The sequence below is a fragment of the Furipterus horrens genome, unplaced genomic scaffold (genome assembly GCF_987537825.1).
Source record: "Furipterus horrens unplaced genomic scaffold, mFurHor1.1.pri manual_scaffold_2, whole genome shotgun sequence".
Classification (NCBI taxonomy): Eukaryota; Metazoa; Chordata; class Mammalia; order Chiroptera; family Furipteridae; genus Furipterus; species Furipterus horrens.
The window spans coordinates 21085793-21109832 of NW_028327172.1; the positions used below are offsets into that span (position 1 = coordinate 21085793).

The 24040-nt window shown below is 37.5% G+C and overlaps 2 protein-coding genes across 2 annotated transcripts in view; both read right to left on the bottom strand.

The window, feature by feature from the left end:
• NAT10 (N-acetyltransferase 10) overlaps positions 1–3266 on the bottom strand; it is a 38817-nt gene extending 35551 nt beyond the window's left edge. The window contains exon 1 of the mRNA XM_090262794.1: positions 3068–3266. The gene's annotated coding sequence lies outside the window, so the exon portion shown is untranslated. The remainder of the gene's footprint in view (positions 1–3067) is intronic.
• Positions 3267–8738: 5472 nt separating this feature from the next.
• The window catches only part of CAPRIN1 (cell cycle associated protein 1), a 31337-nt gene continuing 16035 nt past the window's right edge, over positions 8739–24040 (bottom strand). The window contains exons 5-19 of the mRNA XM_090262804.1: positions 22920–23158; positions 22745–22827; positions 20369–20506; positions 19932–19984; positions 19768–19854; positions 18545–18703; positions 18353–18461; positions 17295–17356; positions 16820–16930; positions 16442–16591; positions 15408–15558; positions 11648–11842; positions 11047–11147; positions 10575–10638; positions 8739–9089 (exon numbers count right to left, since the gene is read on the bottom strand). Coding sequence (XP_090118930.1) covers positions 9025–9089; positions 10575–10638; positions 11047–11147; positions 11648–11842; positions 15408–15558; positions 16442–16591; positions 16820–16930; positions 17295–17356; positions 18353–18461; positions 18545–18703; positions 19768–19854; positions 19932–19984; positions 20369–20506; positions 22745–22827; positions 22920–23158 — 1767 coding nt within the window. The 3' untranslated portion in view covers positions 8739–9024. The remainder of the gene's footprint in view (positions 9090–10574; positions 10639–11046; positions 11148–11647; positions 11843–15407; positions 15559–16441; positions 16592–16819; positions 16931–17294; positions 17357–18352; positions 18462–18544; positions 18704–19767; positions 19855–19931; positions 19985–20368; positions 20507–22744; positions 22828–22919; positions 23159–24040) is intronic.

Genomic DNA, 24040 nt, shown 5'->3' on the forward strand with positions numbered 1-24040 from the left:
ATGATTAAACTATATAATGGTATATCTATGAGATGATATGGCAGTTTTCAATAAAACTTTATTAAAATTTTAAAAACTATCTAAGGATATGGATATAGATGCTTATGAGAGAATAACATGGTAGGATTAAGTATGATACTATTTTTTATGCATATACATAATACATAGAGAAAGAAAAAAACTGGAAGAAAACACTAAAATATAAAGTATTGAATTGGCCAAAAATTTCATTTGGTTTTTTCGGTAAGATGGCTGTAGTAGCACTTAGTTGTCTTTAAGTTCATTTGTAATAATTTCGTTAGATTGTATTTTGACAAGTATCCTATCAGTGTGCATTTTAAAAAAACTTACCAAAACTGGTGAATTTTTTTGTTGCCATTTTAATATTGAAGACGGAAAAAAATACGCAACATTTTCGCCATATTGTGCTTTATTATTTCAAGAAAGGTAAAAACGCAACTGGCACACAAAAAAAGATTTGTGCAGTGTATGGAGAAGGTGCTGATGGAACATGTCAGAAGTGGTTTGTGAAGGTTCATCCTGGAGATTTCTGGCTGGATGATGCTCCACAGTCAGGTAGATCAGCTGAATGAAGTTGGCAGCAATCAAATTGAGACATTAATTGAAAACAGCCAACATCATACCAAGTGGGGAGATAGCTGACATACTCAAAATACCCAAATCAATCAAATTATTGGCGAAAATTAAAAAATGTGTCTTTTATTTTATGGAAAAAAACCACATGGACTTTTTGGCCAATCCAATATTTATTTCTGGATTGTGAGGTTGCAGGTGATTCTTATTTTGTTCTTCTTCAGGGGGTGGGGGGTGTTGTTTTGCTTTTTAAAAATTCATATACATTCCTAATAAAGTCAGGGGGAAAAAAATCAAGTCCGATTGTTTCCTCAAGGGAGAAAAAAAACCATACTGAAACCTGTACAGAAAGACACCAAAACTTATTGTATTACATATAAAATATTGCACCGCTACCATAATACACCAAAGAAACATCAGATATATTAACTATACAGTAGTCCCTCTCTATATCGCAGTTCACTTATCGCAGCCTCACTGTATCGCAGGATTTTTTAAAATATTATATTTAATCATTTATCGCGGATTTTTCGCTATATCGCGGGACTTTGCGGTACTGTATACATATGTTGTTAAAGTTACGTAGGTTTAAGAGTGTAGAATATGTTTAAGAACATAAGTAGTGTTTATAAAACTGTGGAAAAGGTTAATAAGGGACTGGGAACGGTTTATAAGTGTGTGGGAAGGGTTTATAAAGCCTTAAAATAGATATCGTTGTCGGCAGCCGTCCAGTCTCGAGAGACGATGGTGTAGCTTCTTAAGAGTCTATCTGCACCGCCGAGAATGGTTGTGCAGTCCGACTCGGGAGTGACACGGTATCTGTCTCCTCCCGTGTTGAATCGACATCTTGCGATGACGCTGGAGTGTCCTCTCCAGTGAAGCTGAAGCTACAGAGCCTGGGCAGGGTGATATGGAGGGTCTGCTGTTGCCCATGCAGCAGACGCCCCCTCTCTTCGCAGCTGAAGGGTCCAAGGGAAAGACGGAGTCAATACAGCTTGGCTTCAGGTGCGCCGCAGGAGTTGCCGGTGTTGACTACAACGTCAAACCGCCTTAGGGACTCCGGCTCCGGATTTTCTGTCGGAGTTTGCTCCCTTAGCCTTTCCCCTGAAGAGGTATGCCGCAAGGCAGCGGAGGTTTTTTGGAGTCAGAGTTTTCCTTCTCTGATGTGCCCTGACTGGAAGATCGAACCAGCGACACTTAGCTCGCAGGCCGACGCTCAATCCACTGAGCCAAACCAGCCAGGGTATAAAATAGATATAAACACTAAAATAAATGTAAGGTTTCTACTTCGTGGATTTTCACCTATTACAGGGGGGCGGGGGGGGGTGTCTAGAACGTAATACCCACGATAAGTGAGGGAATACTGTATTAACATAAAACTTAAAATTATAGGTTACTTAGAAACTCCAGTGCCTGCTATATTCTAAACATAAAGCTCATTAACTGAACCTTAACCATGCCTTAACTGTCCTTCTCAGCCCCCAACCCAAATACAGAATTTAGCAGTTCTATTTTACCATGAACTCTAGGTCATAATCAGTGGTTCCTATTTTATAAGGAAAGGAACAAGTATAACTACTCAAGAAAAGCTACAGAGAAAGGACTTACTCTCAAGACTGCCTAACTTCAAAGCTTGAGGTCCTTCCAGTTTTTTCCAATCTGCCCAGCTTTTCCACTATGTTGCGGGCCATGTAAAGACCCCCAAATAGTAATTAATTAATTAACAGGACTTTTTGCTCTAGTTACCATGGGAGCCTCACAGTAGTACCAAACTCTTGACTGCAAGGAGCTTTATTTTAGTGAAAAAGATGAAGAATAACCTGTTTAGACATAAAATTTGACTGCTGCAGCCAGTGTTCTGATGAAAGCCTGAGATTATCGGGCTTGGAGTTGCCAAGAAAGTCTTAATGGATGAGGAAGGACTTGAAGAAGGAAAAGGGCGACTGTTCACTCATTCATCCATTCGTCTTAACAAATACAAGCAGCATCTATGAGCCAGGCACCACTCTAGGTCTACTGGCAAATAAAACTAACTCCTGAATGTGATTGCTGAATAAATAGTATAAATGAGAGAGCGTGGTGAAATAACTAAGAGGGTGGGATGATCTGGAGTCACGACTGCCTCAGTTCAATACCCAGCGCTGCAACCAGGAACTGTGGGCAAGCTCCGGGGAAAGAAAAAATGTTGTCACCCACCCAATCACCTCTACCCCCCATCCCACTCCCCAACTAGAGGTTTCTAGAAGGTGGAGATCGAGCCACGTAAACCCCAAGAGGGCTAGAGAAACACGCTCGACACTGTCTGCTATAAGGAATCCTGTGCATCTAGAAGGGCCCGGGTGGGACGGTAGTCGGCGTGGGCCGGGCAGAGACACGGATGCAGAGCCTTCGTCTTCGAGTCAGTCTCCCCCGGGCCCACGGAGGACACGGACACAGACCCAGGCACCCAACCCGGTCATCCAGTTAGGGGTACCTGCGTCTCGAGCTAAGCGAATTCCAAACAGCAGCGAGGCGGAAGCACGTGGGGCAGGACAGCACGTGGGGCGCCCGACCACTCCCGAGAAGAGGTCAACGCAGCCGACTGCCCCAGCGGATGCCTGACGTCGGCGCTCAGAGTTCCCCGGGCTCCGTGACGCGCGTCCGACTCAGGCGCTGGTAGGCTATGCGTGCCCGAGCGCACTACTCTTGCGGCGACGGAGAGCGAGTGGGGACCTTCCTCGTCCTGTCTCCGCGTGATGACGTAAAAGGCCCGGGAGGCGGAGCTGCAACCTTTGTCGCACGGGCGACTGTTTTAACCTCTGCCTGCGGTAGTTGTCGTGCAGCAAGTAATTTGTCTCTTTCTTCCTTTCAAATTAAAACACCCAGCTACCAAGGGCAAGATAAGCACACAGATGTCGGCATCCCGTCTCTGCCACTGTGCCGGAGTGCCCGGGTGCCCAGATGGGTCAGGGCAGCACACGGTTTTGTTATTAGCCCTACTATGCGAGACGACTGGTTTCAGGGATCTGTGCGTACTTTTACAGACCCTACTTAAAATGGCACACCGTTTTAATGCGACAGGATGACGAAACTCGATCAGCAGACCTATTTATTTCATCTCACTTGGTCCTCCTTCACACCCACGATCGATGACCTTGTGGACTGCAATTCTGTACGTTTCCTAGCCATCGCGGCCACTGGACTTCGCAGTTTCCCTTTAGGCCTGTATCTGGCCCTCAATGACCGGCTCTTTCAAAACCCAGCTAAGGGGCTCTGCTCTTGTTCGGTTACTGTCCCCGTGCAGCTCCCAGAACTCGCCTATGCACATGACTACAAGCCACCCATATGTATTTTTACATTGTCTGGACCAGATCGTTGAATTTAAGTACTAAACAAATCCAACTGCTTGCTTAACATTGCTTCTCGAATATCTCAAATTCAGAATGTCTGGAGCAGAACTCATGTCCCTTGCTCCTCCACTTTCCCCACAAGGCACTTACAAATATGATCATCACCCCCACCCATCCAGTCCAACATTCATCATCAAATTCTTTAATTCACTCAAATTTCGATATGCTGGACACGGGATAGTATCCACAATGTTCCTGTCCCTTGTGCTTACATAATTCTTAAGGTTTAAAGTTTCCAGTGAGTAAAAAGTGACTAGGGTGCTGCTTTACCGGTAAACACGAAGCAAAGGCCTCAACTTAGAATCTTTGACCCAAAGGCTTTTCCCATGCTGAAAACACGTAATGACTCCGATGGGGAAAAGCCTGGCAAAGCAACCAGTGGCCAGAAGACAGTGAGCAATAAGGAAAATGGTAGAAAATTAGGACATATAATGAAGGGCATGCGGACCAGATACAGAATTTAACTCTAGGTGTCAAGGAAAACCACTGCAGTTCGGGAACAGCAAAGTGACAAAATCTGATTCGCCCTCTTAAAAGGCTCGTTTTGGCCACTGCAAAAACTATACTACATTAGAGCAAGAGTAGCAGGGAGAACCATTACAAGCTACTGTAAATTGTTCAAAGATGGTAATCGTGGTGGTCACAAGTGCTAGATGACTCAAGATTTTCAAGGTAGAAGCAGGTGGGTTTGCTTAAGGACTAGATACAGGGTGCAAAAGGAAATCAAAGACTGTCCAAAGTATATTTGCCCTGAGCAACTGGATGAATGTAATTTTGAAATACTCATGACATTCAAATAAGGATACTGAGTATAAATTTTCAGTTTGGGACCCAAGAATATTTAGGACTAAAATGGTAATTGTGTCATAATCATGGGATTAGATGAGGCCACCTAGGGAAGAATATTCGCTGGAGGCGACGTCTGACAACCAAGGCCTGGAGAGCTCAGCCAAGTACACGTAGGAAATACATAGAAATCCACTCACCACCACCCTCCACTGTGTTCATTTCAGACATGGGTTACTTCCAATAGCCATGTCTTGTACATTTTGCTCTCAACACTGCACTGAGTGTTCTTCAAATGACATTTATTAGGTGACCCACCATTCTTCCCCCCACCCCCTATACAGTTTAAAAATCTTCTAAAGTTCCAACTATTCTTGAGACAAAACATGGCATAGAACTATAAAGCCATCCATAGTAGCTGTTACATTTCAACTCTACCCAACCTGTACTTTTCACTTGAGCCAGCCAGCCAGCCTTCTCAGTCCCTGGAGACTGGACCTTTGGACATCTTTTCTGTCGAGTTTACCATCATTCTCCAAATCTTTTTTGATCGTTTTGACTAGGTCATATCTTATCAGTCATGGTCTTAAGATCTACCGTCACACATGCTGCTCCACCATGGATTTGCTTTAACTAGACTGTTCGGTGAAAGGAGGAACCACAATGACTGTCACCACTGAAGGTTCAGTGCTTGGTGTGATGCCTGGCAAAGGCTACCCAAATTTTCTGAAGATTTAGTTAACTGGCTTAAATACAGTGGCTCCCTAATACAAACGCCGGACTTAAAGGAAAACTAGTACTTACAAATAATACAACACTAAAAATGACTTTAATAGATCAGGTGTTTTCACTACCTAAATTCAAAGAGCCAGTCTTCTGCACGGGACTGGATTAGGGTTCAGAACAGCTGTTAAAGGTATTAAAATCCTGTTGAAAATTGCGTAGTCCAGCCTTCTTAGAAATAAAGGCTACCAAAGAGATTTCTTTAAACTTTCTCCTAAGTATAAGTAGCACATCTTCTTTACCTAGAGCTTTGCTGGATGGTATATACAACTAAAGCAGACTTCACTCAAGGACAAAAAGGAATCCAATTTTAATATGATTTAATCTAATGTAATTTAACATTCACTAGTTTTCTTCCAGTATTTTTGTAGAATTCAAAATTGGAAAAGGTATAGAGATGAGCCTTCATTTTACTGAAGGTTTTCCTTCCCCATTACCTCTTTAGAAGGGATAAGCTCAAGGACAATACTAATTCTTTGAAATATAACTTAGTCAACAAAACTTAGGAGTGCTTAACAAGAACTCGAGTTGAGTTGGGAGCTCGGGAATTTAACAGATTAAATGAAGGGTTTGAACTCAGCGCTTACCTGTATCCCATTCCCCCTAATCAGATATATTATTGAAAATAAAATGAGCAATACAAATTTCCTAAGACACTTAGAAGGCTGACTACACAACTACCTTCTATATTTTATGAATTGGTTATCAACAGAGCACCTCAGTTAATAAACTTTCTAATAACAAACACACGTTCTCATGTCTCCTGTAAATGGAAAAGTCTCCCATGTTGCATATATAGGAGACAAGAACTACAGAAGCTAACTGATTAAAAATATTTAAAGGACATTTTGTTTCAAGATACAATGATCAGGAAAAATTCTTCCATATTCTTTAGGAATATTAGGATCTGAAAATAAAACTGCCCTAATCAAGGTAATCTATGACCTTCTATCTTAAAGCTTTAAAATAGAAGTCTCATTATCCATGTGAGATAACTGATACTGTGCATTTACAGGAGTTCTTTATGTGTGGAGTCTTGCTATATACCAAGAAGCTACAGTGACTTGTGTGACAATCATTTCCTTGCAACTGTTAAAATATGCGCTTGACCAAACAAAAGGCCCTGGGCAGGTAGAAAAAGAATATCATACAGAACACTCAGGAACCAAGACTCAAATCTTAATGAACTTTTTAAAAAAAGTTCTCTGCCCCATAATGAGGCATTCCTTTAAAAAATATAGTCTGAATTGAGGAATAAAAGCTTTACATTTAGACTGCAATTATAGAATGCCAAAAATAATATAAAGTACTTCAGAAAGAAACAATCCTTTAAAAAACAGAAATAATCAAACTAACACCTTTGCACATTCACAACATCTGCACTAATGCATAGAATTCTGAATCTAGAAAGCATTTCTCCTCATCCCATCTCTGAACTGATTCACAGATCACTGTATAAAGAAACTTATATTTACTTCAATTTTGATTGTAAATGTAATGAAATTATTTTCTACAGATAGCAAATTTAGTTTTATATAGAGAAGAACATCTAGGGATTACCCAATAAACCACAAGTATTTATCTAATCCTTCTAAAATACACCTAACATATGGTTGTGGTACATCCCAGGCAGATGGCATTTAAAGCACACAAGGGGAGGTGCTAACAAAAGACTCATTTGCAAATGTAAACAGATAACCCTCCAATATGATGTACCACAACCACACATGAGAAAAGTCAAGAACTTACTTTATTTTAAAATAAACATTGAAGATCCCCTCCTTCCCCACCACCCTACAAAACTTTTGAATGTGGAATGTTCAACAGCCTATCCATTTTAATAGGTTACAAAACCAGCAAAAACTCCAGTTGTCTAATGATGAATGTTTGAGAATAGTTTTGTTTGATATTTTTTTTAGCTGAACACTTACTGCAAAAATTCCTTAGCTAAAGGCTGAAAACAAAACTTAATTTCTGCACAGAAAATACCATTAACTAAGTGGCCTTTGCTTAATAGGTGGGCTTGGTTCTCCATGAAGTCAAAGCGCGATACAACAAGCAGCATTAAGTTCACAGGCATACAGAACTAGTGCTCAAACTGCTAGCACATATTCCAACATAGTATGTAAATTACTAAACTCTCAGTCTCCATCAAATTTGTGTCTCTCCTTATACATCTAAGGGAAGGAATCACCACTTTGAGTATAAATACCTCCATGAAAAAAAGATTATTCCATTAGGGATAGACAAAAAGTAAGTGCAAGTACTACAGAAATAGCTGCTGGAGATGACCATAAGGTTTAACACTAACAATGCATGGGTGAGTCACATCAGCTGCTAGCTGTTGAACACCAGTGTTTCAAGATCCAACTTTTATAAACATTTTATTTGTTTTGCTTATACCATCAGAACTGAAACTACTGACTGTCATTTCCCTAAAATAGGGAAATCAATCTAAAACACATACTGGTGCTTTTCAAAAGACAGCAATCTAAGAGGGTGGTAGCAGCAGGCATTTGATCTCTTTCAAAACCCTCAGGCTGCAGGAAAACATGTGACCAAGAGTGTTATGATTATCCATTAGATTTCCATCAGTACCTGTACCAGTTTAGGTGACAATACAGCCAAGATCTAAGAGTTAGTGACAATGAACATCATAAGAAATGATACACAGTACCAATCCTTACAAAAGTCATTATCAAAAGAAAATGTTGTGTTCAAAAAGGTATCTAAATACTTCACATTAAATACAGAAGTGGCCATCCAGATCACATCCCATATTTGCTGCATATTTTTCAAGAAGTGCCAATCAAAGCCTAATTTGGCATTTTGGCTTTGTCTTACACCATATCAGCTGTTAAGAAGCAAGTTACATGTGTTTTTAACCAGTCTTTTGGCCAGAGGATGAACAGTGCTGTGTCAAAGTTGGTAGCCAACCTTATGATTGAGGGCCTATGTGTAATTTTGTATGCATCTACACTTTCAGTGTTCCAATTTAACTGGAAAAGCTGTGAAATGCAATTTTTCTGCCATACCACACTCCTTCCATCTTCCTTTCAAGGGAAATATTTTTTGTCAATTACCATTGAATAATGCTAGGACTGATTTGTAGATTTTTATCAAATGTCAAAAGTCAATCTTGCTTTCCAAGCCACTTTGATTAACTATGGAGATATTATCACCCTGTAAAGAATATTGTGTTTTACTCCTAGGCAAGGGTGAGGAATCTGAGTATCATGTGCAAGGCTCAAGATGACGCTTAGGACAGAACATGCAGAGTAAAAATAGTTTCCTTCCGTATCCAGGTAATATAAAGCTGACAATTGTAGTCCTGTCTTTATGGGATGAAAACAGTCCCTTTACAATAGGTTTCCTGAAAGGGAGAACAAATAGATAATAACTCTTCTGATAACATATTATGGTACACTGGCCAGTGTGTTTTTGGCGATTAAACATAATCCTGTGAATCAGATTAATTCACTTGCTGAGTGTTCATTTGCGGCATCCCTCTGTTGGGTCTTGGGGGCCCTCCACGACCTAGAAGACAAAAATGGCATTTGGTTTTTCTTTCAAATACTATTTGTTTTGCCTTCAAGCAGATTTTCATCTGAAGTCAAGAAGCATGTGGGCAGCTTGTCACCACATTATTAGGTTTAAGAGGTCAATCCTTCAGTGTTCAAGTTTCACCTGTCCTGGAAGTTGTCATGCGCAAATTTGCTCATGTTCTCTAGCTAAAGGAAGAGTAGAGCTAATGGAGTATTCCACCAGTACTCATTCATTCAACAAGTATTTATTGAGTGCCTACTATGTGCCAGGCACTGTCATCAGGCGTTGGAAATAGATACAGCAGTGAAGACAGACAAGGTACCTGCTCTCATGGAGCTTACATTCTAGTGAACACTCTAGCTTACATTTCAGGAATAAGTAACATCATACTATCAAAATTAATAAAAGCACCAGAATGAAAAACAGACCTTATTACCTAAACTGTTAAAAAGAAACTACATAACATTGAAAATTGTATGACTTATAACAGATAAAATAATTTTTACATGCTGTTAAAACAGATTTTTAGCTACCAGTCAACTCAACTTTCATAGAATATGCTACAAGGTGAAAAAGAACATAACCCACATTCACATGCAAATACCCTTAAGATACTTGAAGTCAATAATTTCCCAGTGATCCATTAATATTTTAAAAGTGCACCTTTTTGCTGGCCAGTTTATACTAGCATTAAAATCAAAGTACTTTGAAATTCCTCCTTAATATACATTTTATACATGTGATGGCCAATATCTAGAGGAAACCTATTCAATTTACTTCCCTCAAATAAGAGAACCATTTAGAACTTCAGATCATGTGAAATGTTACACAGGTCGACTTAGTATTCCTACAATAGACAAAACCAAAAACTCTTAAAACCTGTAATTTTTAAGTATAATTCAATTAGTTAGGAATTTGAAGGTTTTGTTTAAAAGTCAGAGATAACTGGATATTTATATAATAGTGCTCCAAAAGGCATCGAGATTTCAATTAGTCTTATGACTTCTAAATGGTTCTCTAAATGTAACGATGGCTTATCTGGCCATTAAAGGGTTTCTGGTCCTAAAATATAATATGCATGTTTCAAAAATAAAAGAGGAATAATAAATTTATATAAATGTTCAATCTCATTCCAAAAATGTCTTACAAAAATGTTTCAGTAAGTACTTCCTAAAAACATTTAGCAGGTTTTAGGACCTGAAAAATAATTTGCAGTTGGAAAAACATTTTTTTTTCTGAGGAGAAATGTTTTAGTTTTCAAGACAGTGTATAGTAACAGGGAAAGTCATTCAAAAAATTAAATTTGGGTTCAAGATAAATTTTAGAAACAGAGCATTTCATTTAACCCCTAGAAACAAGTCTGGAAATGATAAATGTATTCCTAACATGTAACCTACATGCAGATTATGAACAGCTCTTCCAAGGCCAGAACAGAAGCTCCACTTAGGAGCTAGGATCACCACCACAAAATATTACCTCGTGGGGCTCCCCGTGGTCCACTCTGCCCAGAGCCTCGCTTGAAATTCTGCTGATATCCATCCTAGAAGACAAGCTAGTTAGTAATGAAGAGAAGGTAATTTTTAATCCCTAGCCATCTATATTCTTAATGTAATACTTGCAGAATATAGAATTCTTCCTTATTCTTTTTGACATTTCAATATATCGTAACTAATTATTCTGTACTTGTTTACTCCCATTATTCTCAAGAACATTCAATGAGCTATACGTCTCTGCTCTTAAAAAGCACTGTTTTTAACAGATTCTATTCAGAGTACCTACACCAAGTGCCAAGAAAAGCAAGTCATCATTCTTCGTAATGAAGTATCTTATCCAATCGTATAAATAAAATCAGCACCAAATTACTTAATCAAGTTCATCAAGAAACTACATTAATTCCTTTCATTGGTACATTTCCATCAGGTTAATATTTTAAAACAATGTTACGTACCCGCTGATAGCCAGAATAGTCCCGGGGAGCACTGAACTGAGACTGTGTGTAACCACTGTTTGGAGTGTTAGAGAATGAGGGGCGGTAACCATCATATCCTCCTAAAATTTAGGACAAGAAAATAATTTTCTTATCTTCACAAGGAATTTTTACTTTCTTACTACTGACCAAGAACTGAAAAATTATAAGCCATGCTAGTTATTCAAACTAATTTCTAATTCCCTATCCCAACCCAATCTGTTAATGTATTTCTATGAGCATTAATTGCCTTAGATAATGAAATTTTCACCCACTGATGTACACACACACACACACACACACACAAAGACAAAAAACACCAAAAAAAAAAAAAATCTCCATAAGGTCTGATAATGTAGAGAAAGCAATTATCCCTGAGAGGACAGTGGTAGAAATGGATTTGACACATATAAAAAAATTCATTGTCAATTTAAATGACTTTATCAAAATATACTAAAAATGTTTAAATTGTATATAAGAGGCTAATACAGAGATATAACTTATCTTTCCCCCAAACCATGACATATTTCTATATATTTTACAAATCAGGAAAGAACATGAACTTGGTGTTGTTTGTTTTTACCTCTGAATCCATTGGCAGGGCCCCTGTATCCATTCATCAAGCCTCTAGCACCACGAGAGCCTCCACGAGACACACCACGACTGTTGTAATAGGGCTGACTGCTCCGAGGAAACCCAGTGTTCTGCTGCGGAGGCTGCTGGTGGTTACCAGTCACCTGATGGGGCTGGTCCTGGGAACCATGGTAAGTGCCAACCACTATAATAAAAAGAGAAAAAATAATAATACACACACACACACACACACACACACACACACACTACACACAGCTCATTACAATTTGTTCTCCCACATGCTTTCTGGTTTAAGGAGCGTCTTATACAATCTCTTCAAAGTTCGATTCAGTGTTTAAATAAATTTTCAAATTAACAATTGGGAAAATTACACATTAATAAGTCCCTGCCTTTCTCTTACCCATACATATATTTAGCTAAGTGGAATAAAATTCTCCAGCAACTCAAAACCTTTGAAAGCACACAACTGTGTGACAGCACACAATTCTAACCTTCCAAATGCTTTGAAAGGCTGTATTATTAAACATCTTCTGAAAGGCACCTGCCTATTAGCACAAGAGACCAGAAACAATTCAAAAGAGTTACATGCTGAAACAGTGCAATTACCATTTTACGCCATTTAATTATTTATTTTCATTATAAAGCTCCTTAGCAGTTAAAGCTTTCTTATTCTTTTAAACCTCCTTCAATAGAAAACAAAACCATGTTCCTATAACTAAGTAGCTGTCTGCTAGAATATTTAGTCAATTACAAACATAAACCAGCAGAGGCCTTCAACTTATAGCTCCCTTAAATCCTGATTTCACTTAAGCACTTAAGGACAGCCAACGTTGAAGACAGTTAAATGGTACTCACACCGGCACACAGCCGGCTAAGGTGAAAGGAAGGTCTAGAAGGTCCACTAGTTTGCACCCCACCCCTCTCCGTTCCACAATGGGGAATCTAGAAACCTTCAAAAATTAAATGCCCAGGTGAGGTATGTATCTGGTATTAACCCAATGTTCATAATTCATTGGGGGAGGGGGTAAAAAACGGGGTGCTATCAGTACCTTTCAGAAGTGAGGAAGGTAGAGACCACAGGAAGGCCTACCCCCCAGCAATAAAAACAGCAGCTTCTAGCCAGCCCACATCTCCCATGCTTAGGCGGAGAAAAGATGGTGTGACTCCTGAAAATCTTTACTTGACCTATGTTATATCCTCAAGAAGCCCAAAACACTTATATAAGTTCTCAGAATGCTATTTTGCAGTAAAATAAACTAGAGAATGCCTAGGAAGAGAAGGGGTCATGACTCCTTTTTCAACTATGTAATGAACCAAATACACTATTCACAATGTGATCTTTCCACACAGATTACTTTTTACTACATTCCCAAAATTAAAAATTATAAGCAAATATCAGGAATACAATTAACATTTTGTATCTGAAAAGATTAATTTGTATGTACATAGAAAGCAGTCAAAAGAACTAAATTTTCAACTCACTTTTTATCTCTAAGAATTTTATTAATCTTGGTCAAATCTCACCACAAGAAACTCAAAGCAAAACAATTGAAGTGTGATCTTTATTTCTTATAAGTGTTTGTAAAGCATAAACCCTAGCCATAAAAAAGTTGCCAAAGATCCTTGCCACATCCTTTTTTTAATTTAAATTAAAACAAAACTTCTGAAATTATGGGGCACACTGATATGTTCAACAAATATCAACATGCCAAGCACGTCCTAGACATCAGGGATGTATCAATCAGTTACCAACACACAATGCCTGTCCACGTGGACATTTTAATAATGGGATAGTACCCCTTCATCAGGGATATTGCAAAGCAAGGTAAAGACTTTGGTTTTCTTTCCTAAATAAAATGGGAAGTCACTGAAGTTTTTAATAAGAGTGAGACATCTGATTTACATTTTAAAATCATCATTCTGGCTACTGTGTGAAGAACAGACTGAGCTAAAATAAGAGTCAAAGGAGACAACAGCAACAGTCCAGATGAGAGACGATGGCTGCCTAGATCAGAGTGGTCGTGTGGAGGTGTTTAAAGAAGCAAAGTGTATGGGCTGATTTTGTTTTGTTTTGTTTTGTTTTGGAAAATGTTAGTGAATGTTACGAAGTTAATTTTTTTAAACATTTCATTTATTTTTAAAGAGGGGAAGGGAGGGAGAAAAAGAGGGAGAGAAACATCACTGTGTGGTTGCCTCTCACACACCCTCAACTGAGGGCCTGGCCCACAACCCAGGCCTGTGCCCTGACTGGGAATCAAACCAGTGACCCTCTGGTTGGCAGACCAGCACTCAATCCACTGAGCCACACTAGCCAGGGGTGCAGTTAATTTTTATAAGTAATGTATATTTTAAAATGGTAACAAAAGATTGTCTATCTAGCTCAAGTGCTTATAATCAGTAAAGACAAGCAGAACCTAAGAGCAAGACAGTTTGAAACCAACTAGTACAAAGTGCAAAATTAACCAAGTCAAATGATACATGGTAATTACTTTTCATTGCATCACACCATCTGAAAAAAAATGGCAAAATAGCAAGCACAATGTCTTTAAGGGCCCAAATTTACCTGCTCCATAACCAACATATTATGAGTACATGGCAAAGAAATTAAAGGAGCCTGAGAGCAAGAAGCCCAGTTATCATTCAGAAACTGAGCACACACAGCGTAACTGACAAATTTCTATCAGATTACAGTTGACTTAACCTCCCTACTGATTAGTAATGCTGAATACTACAGGAATATGTAAGAATTCAGCACTGAAAAAATCTGTAACGTTGATCCAGGTCTATCAAGAAAATTTCATGGTAACTAAAATCAGTCTGGCCCTGACCCATGCAGCTCGGCTGGTTGGGCATTGTCCTGCAAAGCAAAAGGACGCAGGTTCAATTCCCAGTCAGGGTACATGCCTGGGTGCGGGCCTGGTCCCCAGCTGGGGCACGTGGGAAAGACAATGGATCGATGTTTCTCTCATACATTGATGTTTCTCTCCCTTCTCCCTCCCTTCCCCTCTCTCTAAAAAAAATTAAACACTGTATGTCAATCTCTGCTCAGAGTTGGCCCACTTCCATGTTCTGTGGAGTGTACTATCGCTTAATAAATCTGCTTGCTCTCTTTCTGGTATTAAAATTTTTTAAATCTTTTTTAAAAATCAGTATGATAAAATCAAAGTACTAACTCATATGATTTTAGTAGGGTTTGCTAGTTTGCTGTGGGATTCCAATTAAACTCCTAGGATTTAAATAACCAAAGACCTAAAAAAAATATTTCATGTGTTACAAATTTAAAATATCTGAAATATCTCTATCTACTTCATTACTGTGACAGGGATGATAACTGGACAAATTACGACTATATTTTCCAACAAGGACTTTTGTTTCAACCTAGTCCACTCCAGCTCCTTACTGCTTCCTAACTTCATATAACTGAGTGCCAAATATGCCAGCAGGCTTCAATAAATTAGCAATTAAAAGCAAAATTGATCATAATTTAAGTAACAAGTTTAATTCCACTAAAATAAAAAAGGTTATTATAAAAGCTCACTGACCAAAGGAAAAATGGGTATAGGGCATTTAAAAATTACACATAATTTTTTAACACAAATACAGACCAGCAACACAAAATCTATAAGGTCTAATACACAAACAAAAACTCTTGATACAGCCACTCTAAAGTCTAAACGATCCTGACACTGTCAATAACTAATAACTGCACTGGAAAGCAAGTAGCCAAGAAGTGATACTGATTATCCTACCTGTTTGAAGCTGTTCTTGCTGAAGCTCTGTTTGTTCTACTTGGTGAGGCTGACTGGAAAAACTCTGGTTATAACTGGCCTGGTACTGATTCTGCTGTTTTAAAGTTTCTGGTTCATTAACAGGAGGAACTGGGGCATTCATATTGAACACCTGTAAGTAAATAAATGATTAGTTCATCCTGTTATGTTAATAATTTCCCCACTTTTAACACAGCAGACTTCAATGCTCTTTTTACCTCAAATGTAAAGCATAGCCTTTCAGAAGTCTCAAACATCACACATTAAAAAAAAAAAAAATCCCTAATTAATATATTTCAATGTGGGGGGGAAAAAACACATTAAAAGCAAAGCATATGTGGGGATTAAAAAATATCTAAAGACACATAATCAGAAGCCTTGAAAATACTATTTATAAATGAAAAATCTTACAGAAAGAAAATGCTAACCCCTGATACAATATCACTTACAGAAATTAATTCTATCAACTTGAACTTTGAATTCAATATTTACTTCATTATTTTATTTGTATTAATTTTTTTACTCAAAAGTTAATATTTTAGGTATTTAACTCTATGAACTTGCTTGCAAGCACTGATTTAACTGTATCCTATTGATCACAGTATTTCCATTATCATTATTTTCTAGAAATTCTGCAATTTAAAGATGCTTACAGAGAAAGCAGGGTGAAGTATCATGTCTGAAATTTACTGAGATATACTTCAGTAAAATAAAAGATTAAGCAAATACAGCAAAATGTAAACTGTGAAATCTAAGTAACAACTTTTATATATAGATATTGGTCTATTTTCTGCATGTTCCAAAGGTGGCACTATAAAACAAGATGTGAGTACATAACTCCTAAGACTTAAATCTACCTCTGGAAGCAGGAAAATCAGAGTTAAGTTCAATTAAATATATCCTCCAGGTAGGGTACATGCAGACTCAAGCACAAAGTTATATGAAGACTTTTTATTGAAACGCTAGCATGATAGTGCCCACTAGGCACTTAGTGTTAGTTTAATTAATCTGCCTACCGTTTGCATGGATTGGAATGGAGCCGCATTTACATTGATTCCACTGCTATGCAAAGGTTTGCTTGTCCCAGCCTGGAACACTTGGGGCTGAGAAGCAGCAGGAAGGGATGATGATGCTGTAGTCTGGTCTGCATTTAAAGAGATTGTTGCCTAAACACAAAGTGAACAGATGCACTTTAGTGATAAACTAAACTTAGCCAAAGCTACTACCTATATATTTATTAACTAACTCAACTATTTCATGAAATAAATATACTATAGTGCATGCATTAGGTCCAAAAAAAGAAGAGTCACTACATTAACAGCAATTTACCTCTGCCCAATTCATGAACAAGCAAGCACCTCATCAAGTTCATATGACCTGGTAACAGAACTTGCCTGAATCTGGTCAATTGGTTCCTTTTGTGGTCGTTGCTCTGTAGCATGGGATGGCTGGTATAAGGGTTGAGATGCTGTATACCCCTCATTTGTGGATGAAACCAAAGGAACCTACACAGAAGCAAAGAACCAAAGCTTCTTTCTATTATAAATAAACTGTAATACATGCAGAGCTAAAAAGAAAAAGGGACCTGTTAAAACCTAACCCCCACAAATGCTTCTAAAATGGCAATATCTGCACTAAATTTTAGAATTATGACATCTAAGTTTCTTCCTTTGTTATAATAAGCTATTATAAAACACAAGAATTAAAATTAAAAATTTTGAACATCACAAGAAAAAAAGAACATGAAAATAATGCTACACATGCCAGATATGGACACTGATCAAATTCATACCTTTCATAAGCTAACTAAACAAGTAACCCAAGACCTGACTAAAAGCAAATGGGCAAAATTATTTTTATCACTCTTACCTGTGTAGCTTCTGGCTGTACGGAAACTTGATTAGGTTGAGCAAGTCTAGATTCAGAATGGACTGCAAAATTAACCAAAAAAAATTGTTATACAAAACCAAATTTCTATAGCCAAATCCTAAGTAAACTTTATCAATCATGAAAATACATTGGGTAGGATAGGCAGAATTTTAGCTTTCAAGTGAGCGTCGTGTTTACTGGTAGTCATTATTAATCAGCTCTCACAATGGCCTTCATTCTGTGTTTTGCAAAGGTAAAAAGTAAGCAGTCAGTGATAGAGAACTAACAGAGGTAGAGAGCAGAAGAGATAAGAATGATGCCAGTGTTACCCATGAAAAAAACCTTTTAAAGCAGCAACTAAAGTATCATGACTCTTACTCAAGATCTTAAATAACTAATATTTTCACATTATCAGGTTTCAATATTTCAAATGTTTCCCCCAAAAAATAAATTAAAATGTAAATACGCTTTTAGAAGGCCTATATTCAATTCTGTTTGCATGTTATTGCCAACCCTCACCAAACTTCCAATCCCCTCCCAACCATGGTTAAGTAGCTATTAACTACAGGATCTTTGGCCAGGCATTTAGAATTGCCCATTTTCACTGGAGAGTCAAATGGACTCCACATTTACCTGAATTACATCAGTGCTGCTGCACATGTTGGCTTTAGCACAACTTACCAGCTAACAAAACTATGTATTTTCTTCCTCTGCTAGAGCTCAGAAAATGAACACTTATTAAACTGATTCCTTTCTAGAAGACCTAGCCTGATCTGTTTTCTAACTCTTGGTAGAAATGTGACATAACTACCTTACCAGATAAATATGCTTTTACTCAGCAACTCCTTTTATGACACTTGAAATTATATATTAAATGTTACTTTACATAGTTCCACTTCTGTGCCCTTAATGCTGACATATTGGGTTGTACAAAAAGTTTGTTTGGTATTTTCTGTACAATGGCTCTAGTAGTGCTTAGTTGTCTGTAACTTCATTCAAAACAACTGGCCCTGTATTTATTTCTCACATAAAAAAATTTACTTCTCACCACTACTAACCTGGAGGGCAGACCAGCTGGGGCATGTCTATGTTTTGTGCTGGATTCATAGGCTGTGCAGATACAATGGCTGGATCAAGTGTCTGGTTTTCAAAATCCAGCATTGAATCCTACAAGTTAGACATACAATGGAATTAAGTTAAATAATGTAAAGACTTAAGCCTTCTGTTATGTTTAATGAAACTGCACCTACCTGTATGAAATTGTAAGGCCCCTGCATTTGTGCCATAAGGTCCTGTACTCGCTGTCTTCTCACAAGCGGGTCTGCCTGAGCCACTGGCGTCAAAGAGTGGGGCTCTGGTACTGAAGGAGAAGATGCAGCCTGAGATTGCTGCTGGAGTGAATTTACCACCTGAAGTGGGAGAAGAGGAGGGGAGTGGCTTGGTAGAATGAAAAGAGCTCCATTCATTACCATCATGACAGGTCCCCAAACTCCATATGCCATCTATACTGTAAACAGAATAGTAAGTACACTGCAATGTAGTTACTCAAACTGACCAGTCATGCCAAATTTAACATTCTGATCCATGCTAACATTCTAAAGTGTTATCAATTACACAGGATCACCATGTAGCATTTCAAAATTATTTATAAATAGCTTTCAAAGAAAGACCACCTGTGTTTACTTCCTAAAATAATATATTTTGCTTAAACTGTTAAGCCTTCTATATTAAGTAAATCTATATCAAATATATATCTATCTCAGTATCCAATGTATAGTCAGCACTCAAGAAACGTTAGCTATTATTAGCATCAAGCTGAGTTCCGACCATTCCATCCATGTCTATCACCTCATCTAAACTGCTACAAAAGCCAAAGCTCACTCTCCCCGTCTTTTTCCTAGTTCTAATAATTTCTCCAGATTACTGTTTTTAATAATTCTCTGCTCTGCAGGAGAACTTCACTAATTTTTATTAAATCAAATTTATATTCTTCTTTTTGGCTTTTAAATCAGGGCAAGTCATACCTGTTGAGCTTGAGCAAGTCATAACCCTATTTCCTTTATAAGGAATATTGAGATAATAGAGCCTAGTAAGCAAACAGCCTTAGAATGAAGGAGGAGTCTCCAACAACACTCCAATATATCCCCTGTAAGTGGTTCTTTTCTGAAGGCCATCCATGTGGGAGCCCAGATTTTTAGCAACTCACTTGATAACAAATCTTATACTTTTAATTCATTAACCCTAATTTATACATGTTTATAATTTTTTGGAATTGGATCGGCATCAGTGATTCTATTAAACATCCACAGGGATGAGCCAATCACCTTTTAAACCTGACAGTCTTGTGTAGTGTAATGAGTTTAATATAATAAAGTACTCTTAAAAAGACTAAGAGCCTTAATTTGTTCTTAGAGGAGACATAAAAATTACTAAAGACAAAAGACATCAACCTTGTAATACAGAGAACTCTTACCTCGACTGTTTCAACCGTCCACTCATCTACCTGCTCCTTTTCACCACTGTTGAACTGTGTTTCAGCCATAAATTGTCTATTTACATACTGCAAAGCAAAATAAATGTTTGAGATCTCTGTTTAGAAGGCAGAAAGGGAAAGCCAGCATTAAATAAAAATCATACCTCTGTTGATTCAACTTCATTTTGCTCAGTGTATTCTTCTGCTGGCTCAGGTTCTAAGAGGTTAAAGAATGAAACAAAGGAGTATAAGAAATCTTTTTTAAAGTTAACAATTCATTTGAACTCCAAATAAGTAAAAGGTTTACCATCGCATAGTCTGAATTTATTTACAAAGTTATAGTTAACAGTAAGTTTCTATATTTTATCATTCTTACAGTAATACATTTAGAAAGAGTTTTCTTTATCATTTATTCCAGAATAAATTACTTCAGTTTCAACAGTTATTCTGGATCAGGTATAATGCAAATTAAGAGCTACTATGTTAAAATTTCTCTCTTCCTCAAAGTAACATTATAAATCAGCATACAGATTATGCTGGTAGCAAAGTAAAGTAGAACCAGGGCCCTAAACTTAAAGTTCATATCCACCTAAGTACTCACCAGCTTCAGCTACCTGGTCTTCAACAGTAGGTGCTGAGGCTGCCTCTTCTTCCTCACATAGCCCATTCTGGTGGTTGTGGGTGCTGTCAAAGTAGTTTGACTGGAAAACACGCTCAACAATTTCCTTTAGAGCTTTATCTAAGTATAGAAAATGAATTATAATGTTAGACTATCTGAAGTAAGAGTCAATACTCTACTTAAAATACTGTAAGGAAAAAAACCTCATCAACTGTTACTAAAATACATTAACATTAAATTCCATCAAAACAAATATATTACAGAATAATAGGGAAAAAAGAATATTTTATTTAAGTTTATCTTTAGGTATTTGAAGTAAGTTAAAAATAAAGCTGACAATGTGCTAGGCACTGGGGCTACAAAAATGTTTGTAAAATATATGGTACCTGCCCTTCCTAAGTTTACGATCCAATAAAGAAGAGTTATAAAATACTCACAAAAACAGTAAAATTACATCTGTGAAATGTACTACACAGAAATACAATGGACTGGACCTAGTCAAGGAGAGATCGCAAGAGGCTTTCCTGGTTTAAGCGCTGAAAAACCTGACATCTGGAAGATGAGTAGTACAGAGAAGTGATTCAAGGCAGAGGCAACAGCACTTAAAAGCCCTGTACAAAGAAGAGTGACAAATACAAGAAAATGAAAGTATGCACTGTGGCTGAAGGACAGGGGGTAAGAAAAAGCATAAGGAAATTTGAGTCTATAGAGAGATTAGTAAGGACCAGATCATGCAAGGTCCTTAAATTAAGGACAAATGTATATATGAAATGTATAACTAAAGCCGTTAAAAGATTTTAATGAGGGATGAGGGGTGGATTCAGTTAAAAGACCACATTAGACAAGAGAAAGGCAGAAAAGTAGAAGAGAAATTGAAGTAGACAAGATTCAAGATATTTAAAAGGCAACTCAAAATTGTAAGAATTTGGTTCACTAGGATATAAGGAGGGCAGGACTGCAAGCAAAGGTGTGTGTCAAGAATTAAAATCTCAATTTCCTGGCCTTTACAGCAAATGTATTAGGCTATTCCCTAATAGGACTCACTATAGAAATATAAAACATCAGGGACCATATTATAACAAACTATCATAAAATTAACCATATTAACAATAACATTAATTACTTACTGAATTCTGAACACTTTATGTTTTCCTTTCCCTACACTCCAGAGATTGGTGACTCAGAACCATTTGTTTTTAAAAACTAAATGCATAAACTGAATGCATATACAAATACTAACATTGGGTACATTGGTATCTTTCCATTAGCTACAGATACAGATGTGACATTCCTAAGATGCAGGAATAAAACTAGGTAGAAAATAGCACCAAAACAAGCTACAAGATTAAGATGTGTAACCCTTGGCACTACTCAATTATGCTCATGAAATTTGATCAGGAGTGACCTAAACTACTTTTTTAAGCTAACAAGTTTATGCACATATGTCAATTACTTTCCAAATTTCAAGTGGTGAATTTAGTACCTACCTAAAGCAGAACTAAAGTCAAGAAGCCAAAAATATTTTTTTACACAGAAATACAGACAACACAAGTTAACAAACCAAGAAAATTATTTCTTACATGAAACAATATAAAAGGGATTACTTCTTCATATCATTTACACATGTCCTTAAAGCAAATACATATTGTATCACTGTTTTGTCAATTAAAATTTATAATCCAATTTAATTTATTTTCAATCATAAACAGTTAGTTTTACCTTGATATATTCAACAATCTACTTGTCTAAATCAACTTTACAGTCAAGACAAAAAATCTATTCCTTGATTTACTAAGGGGTTAAAAATCTAAAATTCCTAATTTACTGAGTTAGTGAAACTTAAATGTCCTTTAAAAAAAAAAAAATCAACATACAATTGCATTACTTCAGATTAAAGAACTCACATATAGAAAACTGAACTAGATACCAGCACCTTTTTTAAAGAAGTCTAAGAGAAATTAAAAGACAAACCAAGGCCATGACCATATGAGGTACAGTAAACGTTTTTCACAAACTTGAAGCTATAAGGAAAAACTAGTCACCAACTAATAACCAAAACTGGTAAGTCAGTTTGGCGTTAATATGTCCACCTCAAGCACAGGAAGTTATAAACAAAACCATATTAAGTCAGGACTCCCATCTTTATAGTTTAGTTGGTTGTTGCTGGTGTTTTGACTACACACACAGAACAAGCACAAAAAATGCAAATAAAGATACACCAACGAAATAAACGAGAAAGTAAACAGTGGATATTATTTATCCAGTTTTAAAATTTCTTCAATTAACATTACTCTTAAGTAGGAAACTAATTTTTAAAGACTTTTCGTTACAAAAACATAAGGCATCAGTGATACTCACAGGTTGTCCCACATACAGACTTTTCTTTGCCCTCCAGCAAGTCCCACAGGTGAATGGAGGCATGTTCATACTGCTCATTCAACCTTATAATAGTAATTAAATACCTAATTAATGACCATTCAATTGTCAACTTAAGGCAACGTTTAGAAATTTCTTTTATCAAATACCACTATACCTCAAACTCATGTCCCGTTCAGGGTCTGCTAACTTGTAGAATTCATCCAACAAGGACAATTCCTCTTCAGACAATATTGGCACTCCATTCAAGCCTTGTTTCAGGTCAGTCCGCACTTCTTCGTCTCCCAATTTGTCCAGAACGTACTGAAGCTCAAGTACAGTTTTTAAACGCTTCTGTTCAGCTTCTTCTCTCATAAGCTGCTCCCGCCGTGCCGTTTTCTTTATTGTTTTCTGAATCTGCATAAGAATATAAACATAAGACATCAAAATAAGTTTTAAAAATTCTTGTAGTTCAATCAAGTTCAGGTCCAATGTAAAAAAGACATACTTCACTCAATGAGTTAGATGTGACGCCAGTACACAAAAGGATAATTCCCAATTTACAAAGAGTTTACCCCAGGATCGATTTTAAGCAGTTAGAAACTCAGAACACATCTTTTTCTAGAAGGTATTATACTACTGAAATGTTACCAATGAAATGATATATTTGGGATTTGCTTCAAAATAATCCAGCAGACAGGGAGTAGGGGAGTAGGTGTGGTATGTGTACTACATGAAATATTGATTGCCTGTGAGATGTTAAGTGTAGAAGATGGATAGATGTGGGTACATGGGGGTTTATTATATTCTTTAGTTTTGAAACTGCCCATAATAAAAGTATAAAAATTAAAATAAGTCAATTAAAAAACCTAACCACAGCAATAAGAAACATTAATTATATCTTCTCTCGGCAGCCGTCCGTCTCGAGAGACGATGGTGTAGCTTCTTAAGAGTCTATCTGCATCGCCGAGAATGGCTGTGCAGTCCGACTCGGGAGTGACACGGTATCTGTCTCCTCCCGTGTTGAATCCACATCTTGCGATGACGCTGGAGTGTCCTCTCCAGTGAAGCTGAAGCTACAGAGCCTGGGCAGGGTGATATGGAGGGTCTGCTGTTGCCCATGCAGCAGACCCCCCCTCTCTTCGCAGCTGAAGGGTCCAAGGGAAAGACGGAGTCAATACAGCTTGGCTTCAGGTGCGCCGCAGGAGTTGCCGGTGTTGACTACAACGTCAAACCGCCTTAGGGACTCCGGCTCCGGATTTTCTGTCGGGGTTTACTCCCTTAGCCTTTCCCCTGAAG